At 37.5% G+C, this 6,000-nt stretch overlaps 1 protein-coding gene across 1 annotated transcript; it reads right to left on the minus strand.

Moving 5' to 3' along the window:
- Positions 1-1,222: 1,222 nt before the first annotated feature.
- LOC117287864 (signal recognition particle 19 kDa protein-like) lies at positions 1,223-5,232 on the minus strand. The gene is made up of 4 exons (XM_033768424.1): positions 5,166-5,232; positions 3,731-3,878; positions 2,964-3,075; positions 1,223-2,011 (listed from the first exon to the last, which is right to left on the minus strand). The coding sequence occupies exons 1-4, from the start codon at positions 5,210-5,212 to the stop codon at positions 1,878-1,880; spliced, it is 441 nt and encodes a 146-aa protein (XP_033624315.1). The 5' UTR covers positions 5,213-5,232; the 3' UTR covers positions 1,223-1,877.
- Between the last annotated feature and the right edge of the window lie 768 nt (positions 5,233-6,000).

Below are 6,000 nucleotides of genomic sequence, written 5' to 3' on the forward strand. Positions count from 1 at the left end.
TTTCTCGAAAACTCTGTTACTTCAGAGGGAGCCATTTCTCACAATGTGTTATATTATAACACCCCTTACAAATATTGTGCCAGCTCATTGGCTTAGAGCGCGTCACATGACATGTCTTAGTTTTGCTAGACGACGGCCGTGTGATAGTGCATCGGTTTGCCGTGCGCTAGTTCGAAGACTATCACATGGCGTGCAGTACCCAGACGTGTACAAGGATGATAAAATTAATAAGTCTGTAACCATTTCAGATTGCATGACACTACATCCATGCAGCACAGTAAAAATTTGTGCAATCTGTATTCGCGTCGTCCGTGGATTGTAGCATTCAGGTCTGTAACTTAATAATACACTTGGGGTGTTATAAAACAAATATTGACTGCTTTTACTCGTGCAACGGTTAAAAACTATCCCCGTAGCGTATTATTTTCCCTCGGCTTCACCTCGGGAGTCATAGTTTTAACCATAGCACTCGAAGCAGCCAATATTTGTATACTATCAACCTCTCCCCATTACTCATTACCAAGGAAGGTTTTATGCCAATTATTATTTTGAGTAATTACCAATAGTGTCCACTGCCTTTAACAACAATCTGCTTTACAAAACAAAGTAGGATTCTGCTAGGGTGACTGATTAGCATTTTAATAAATTAACATAATTTAATAAATGTCATGCATTATTCAACATACTTGTGTTTGTCATGGACTTGACATTTTATTTACTGATTTGTATGGAATTGTACATATAAAGAAAACTTTAAACCCAAACAATCCCAAACCCACCAAAATCCAACTGCATGTACTGTTAGACTTTGTTGGACTGAGGACTGCGTTGGTAAACTGATTAGGCTTTACATGGGATCAGCCGTATCACCATAATCAGAGCCAAACAGTGTTGATGATGCTTGTAATTTACATTATGGTATTAAAGACACTGGACACTATTGGTAATTGTCAAAGACCAGTCTTCTCACTTGGTGTATCTCAACATATGCATAAAATAACAAACCTGTGAAAATTTGAACTCAATTGGACGTCGAAGTTGCAAGAAAAACACTCTTGTCACACGAAGTTGTGTGCGGTCTTTTTAGATGGTTGATTTCGAGACCTCAAATTATGAGGTCTCAAAATCAAATTTGTGGAAAATTACTTCTTTCTCAAAAAATACTCCACTTCAGAGGGAGCCGTTTCTCACAATGTTTTATACTGCCAACCTCTCCCCATTACTCGTTACCAAGTAAGGTTTTATGCTAATAATTATTTTGAGTAATTACCAATAGTGTCCACTGCCTTTAAATATTGTTAGAGTGAGGAAGGAATCCTAGTAAACCACCCAAAGGTAGTCAGTGTTCTAAAAAGGGCAGTTTCTAAATACACATATAAATGTTCAATAAATTTCAAATGAAAAATTAGCCGTCCAAATGGCTGAGCTGCACTACACTTGGAAATTAATCACAAAGTAGCCTGTCCAGATTTGAGTTAGGGCGTCCCAAATAACCCAGATACATTGCTGGTTAGTAACTTGATCACAGTCCACTAGTTCGTAGTAAAAAGCTATTTTTGACTATTATTGTTAATAAATAATAATAATAATACCAAAGACAAAGCTCTCTTTGATCTTCAAAATTCTTACAAATGAAAACCTTGTCTCCATGCATTATTAGATACAACGTTTTACAGTACCATTGTGATCATTTCATTTTAAGAAATCCCACTTTATTTCAATTATTTTCTTTAAAATTCCCTCTGAATAACTAGAATAAAACTTACATACTCTAAGAAATTGACCCAATTTTGAATGCTCCAGGAAGTCCCTCCCCAAACAGAATCAAAGATTGAGAAAGAAGAGAAAAAAAGCAAAACTTTTTAATAACCACCGCGTCATCTTTTCTTGTTCTTCTTTTTCTTCCCTTTGTCTTGGCCTCCTGCTGAAGACTCTGCCCCACCTCCTTGCTTCTGTTGTCTTGTCTTGAGTTTGGGAATCATCTCACTGATGTACAAAAACAATGATTTTCCTGCAATATAAATAACAAATCCAGAATTAATTTTTGCTAGGAGCTCTTTCTGGAAAATGTATCAAAGTTCAATTTCAATGCATAAAAATGCATTCTGGATTTGGCTCATTACGTTAATATCCTCTTTAGTATCATATCAAACTCGGCCAGACAAAACACTCCCCAGACGCTGCTCCTGTTAATATTAACAAAGTCACCTTTGTCTTTGATAATGCACATGTCTAATAATAAGGTACTCGTGGCGCTTGAACAAATTGAAACATTTTAAGACAGTTTTTCAATTTTGTGAAGTTTGTCGCACCTAAGGGTTTACAAGGTGCTGCGGCATATTTAGCAGCCACCGCTGCAAACATCAGGGCATGCCCCTTCTCTTAGCGATAAGTGTAACTGGGTTCTTTTAGGTGCCTTACACAACACATGGGACTTGCGGTTTTAGACCTCATCCAAAAAATGAACCAGTAATGGATAGAATGTAACTGTCTTGCTTTTGGGATACAAGTGCCACGACTGAGACTCCAACCCAACATCTGAGTTTGGGTTTGGTGCTCATAACCACTGGCCAAGACACGTTACATTTGAAAATCTGACTGTTCATTCCCTTGACCCCCCCCCCCCTTTTGGTCTGCCAATGCATGTGGCGTGTCATAAGAGCACCGGATTCAAGCTCTGGTGTTTGATCAGCAGAGTGTGGGTTCGATTCACGGTCGTGACACTTGTGTCCTTAACCGTGATTACTTCGTAAAAGTTGGTGAGGTAGTGCTTTCTGCCTACAACCTACAACCGTATGGACTGTAAAGGGGGTAACCCTGTTTCAGCCCAAGGAGTAGACCTGGCAATAATAGTTGATTGTAGCCAACACCTTGAAGTGGCCTTCAAGCCTTGTGTTTCTGGCAACTTGCTTAAACAAAAAATTAATGCAGAGCGTTTTATTAGTGTTTTTCTATTAACTTACTGTTTGGAAGCTGTTCTTTTACAGGTGTGTTGTCTTCATTTTTGAGTTGTACTCTTACTCTGCCACGAAATAAAGGATCTCTGTTCGTGTCTCGAGGGTATAACTTTCCAGGCTAAATCAAACAAAATCAGTTTTAAAGATAAAAATCATGCCATAGGAAATTCTGGGGCCGGTTGAACAAAGAGATAAGATAAGAATGTTCTTCACTGCGAATCAATCTGAATGTGATGTCACATTACAACTCACTGAGGTAATATTGAAAACTCATCTTATGATCAGTCTTAGTGTTTTGTGAGATCGCGCTCTGTGACCGTCAATTAAGTACTCCGTTCATAAAACAAATTGTTAGCGCTACTTGGTGTACAGATTTTCTTGCTTTTAAAGAGGATATGTTGTCCGGTTGCAATTAGGGAAAAGGGGAGTAGACCATTTGTGAACAATTGTTATTTTCATGAGTTTGATTGTATTTTGGACAGAAACATTTATCTGTAGGATTGGCAGTTTTACAAAATTTATAACCAGCTCATATAGCTTACCAATCTAATATTGCCCCCCCCCCTCCCCCATACAGACGATTACTACTGACAAATTCTAGGATTAGTCGATAGTAATTGTCCAAGTGGGATAACTTAAAGGTTAATACTGTGGTTACAGGTATCAATTTCAACAAGAACAACAACAGTTTCAGTTGAATTATAGCAAGTGCAATCCACAAGTGACTGGCTCATTTTAGTTCATCTTCAAGACCAACAAAAGACAATCGTTACCTCAACGATCACCTGCAGGCCAGCTGCATTGCAGATATCTTTTATTTCATTGACTGTTGGGTTTTCTATTGCTTTAGATTTAGGAACCCGACGTCCTTCTGGAATAGTCTTTCTGCTATTGATGTAGGTGGGATAGACACAGATCCATCTGAAGCAAAATTAAAATAAATAGTTTAACATCGAAGTTAATAAACGCCTGAATAGTTGCTATTGCTATGATCATTCACAGCTAATACCAGCCGACTTGCCGTCAACTCGCCGTCAACTCATTTTCATGCCGTCAACTCATTAAATTTACATGACAAATCTATAAAAGGGGCACGGAAGTGTTAAGTCTGGGCTAAACTACATATTTATCATGGTTTTCGGTAAAAATTCATTCACAAAAACAACTTTGTGTTTATAAAAAAAAAGTACCAATCATTGACATCTTGGGCCAAGACTAATCAATGTGAAAAAGCAAGATGGCGGCCGACGGTTTTGCTGCTTCGAGATAATTTTTTCACGAGAAAAAAAACTCAATTTTTATTCCGAAATATGACCTAAAAATTACGCGAATTCTCTTTGAGCTGATATTTGTGGATTTTAAATGTATATTGGAGGAGTTGACGGCGAGTTGACGGCGCAAGTGAGTTGACGGCGAGTTGACGGCAAGTAGTAGGACCCCCAGTCATAACTTGGAGGTTTAAATTAACTGTAACACTACAATTTGTACAAATCTACACAATGAGGTCCATGATAAATTACAGACCTTTTCTACTGTAACCAGTAAGAGTAGTAATAGCGGGACTGCAATCATCGCATCTACACATGAAAGAAGGGAATCTGGAATGTTTTGTATGAAATGAAGTTTAGAATTAGACTAATAGGCCTACAGTATTTTCGGGTAAAAATGCCATGTTCCACACCACCAACAGTCGACACTAAATAAATGTAGGTCAAATTAAAATGTCAACAAACCAAAGTGTCAAAATCAACTATACTTGCTCAAAGTTCATTTTCTGTTTTCCTTTTGTTATTAGACACATTGAGTCAATGAGGATTATTTAAGAAAAAAGGGGGAAACAAGTTTTAACTTAACTTTAGTTTTAACTTCTAAATTAGATTTAGAATTAGATTATAGAAAACACAGACAAAACTAGGGTAGATCTTAGAGGAATATGAGAAAACAGACCCCTAAAGGTAAATTTTTAAGTGAAACGTTTGCCACAATCAGTCATAAATAGCCTGATTGATAGTGATGTTTGATGGTTTGTGGAATTTTCACGAAATAGATTAAACACATTTCCATGGACTGACGTTTAACCCATATGCTTCGTTCATTTTGACGATATTAAGTACACACGATATGAAAGATATATAATAGAATACGTCCAAGAACAATGAAAGACTCTGCATTGTGATAATTGAGGACATGTACACCAAAACTGTTTACCTTTCCTTCAAAGCCGGGTTTTTATCTTCACTCATGTGGTGCGCCATGGTGGTTCTTTTTGTGTGGTGTGGCTTTTAATTACTAGAAATAATATACCGCCCTCAAGCGATGAAACACAATGATGCTCTACTGTAAAAGTTTGACCGAAGTTTCACTGCAAAAGAGGTGGAATTACCCGCAGGCAGCAAGACAAAAATAATGGTTGATTGATGCATGCTGATGAAACAGGTCTTAAAATGAACCAAAATACTGTGATTTATTGTTTTGACTTTTGTCTATCAAACGGTATTATTGTAATCAGTCATAATGTGCCACTTTGAATAGATTTTGCGGGGAAGCTTTCACTAAATCTTTGCTTTGCCCAAAAAGTGACTATGTACATTTCAGGGCATTTGTACTACTAGACCGAATCTTCTGTGCGGATGTTTATAATAATTATAGCCATTAATTTATGCGCTAATTCGCTTTTCTTCTCCTTCTTAATTTCTCATCAAGTTAGCAGACCCCATGCAAAGCTGGGACATAATTGGGGGTGGGAAATTCAACATAAGTTCAAAAGTTATAAAAGTGACAGCTGACCATTTTGAGATGTGCCACCTTTTTCATATAAAAATTTATAACACATCTTCAGTGCGATCTCCATAAAAATGTAACATTTAATTAGATGTATGTACACAGAGTCTGACACAGACCATGTGGCTCTTTTCGCCAATCATGTGATGTCACAGGTAACGGAGTCTCTAGACAGCGGTAATTATTTATCCTGAGGAAGAACCCGACGTGACGTATTAGAACCGGAAGTAAGGGGCCTAAAGGTTTACATTGCACTTCCGGC

The sequence above is a fragment of the Asterias rubens genome, chromosome 3, assembly GCF_902459465.1.
Source record: "Asterias rubens chromosome 3, eAstRub1.3, whole genome shotgun sequence".
In the NCBI taxonomy this organism is placed as follows: Eukaryota; Metazoa; Echinodermata; class Asteroidea; order Forcipulatida; family Asteriidae; genus Asterias; species Asterias rubens.

Excerpts from the sequence above, each read along its gene's own strand:
- LOC117287864 (XM_033768424.1), bottom strand. The coding sequence starts at position 5,212 with ATGGCGCACCACATGAGTGAAGATAAAAACCCGGCTTTGAAGGAAAG. Across the intron at positions 3,879-5,165 it reads AACCCGGCTTTGAAGGAAAG|ATGGATCTGTGTCTATCCCA; the intron begins GTAAACAGTTTT and ends ATTTTGCTTCAG. Across the intron at positions 2,012-2,963 it reads AAAAGAACAGCTTCCAAACA|GAAAATCATTGTTTTTGTAC; the intron begins GTAAGTTAATAG and ends TTTATATTGCAG.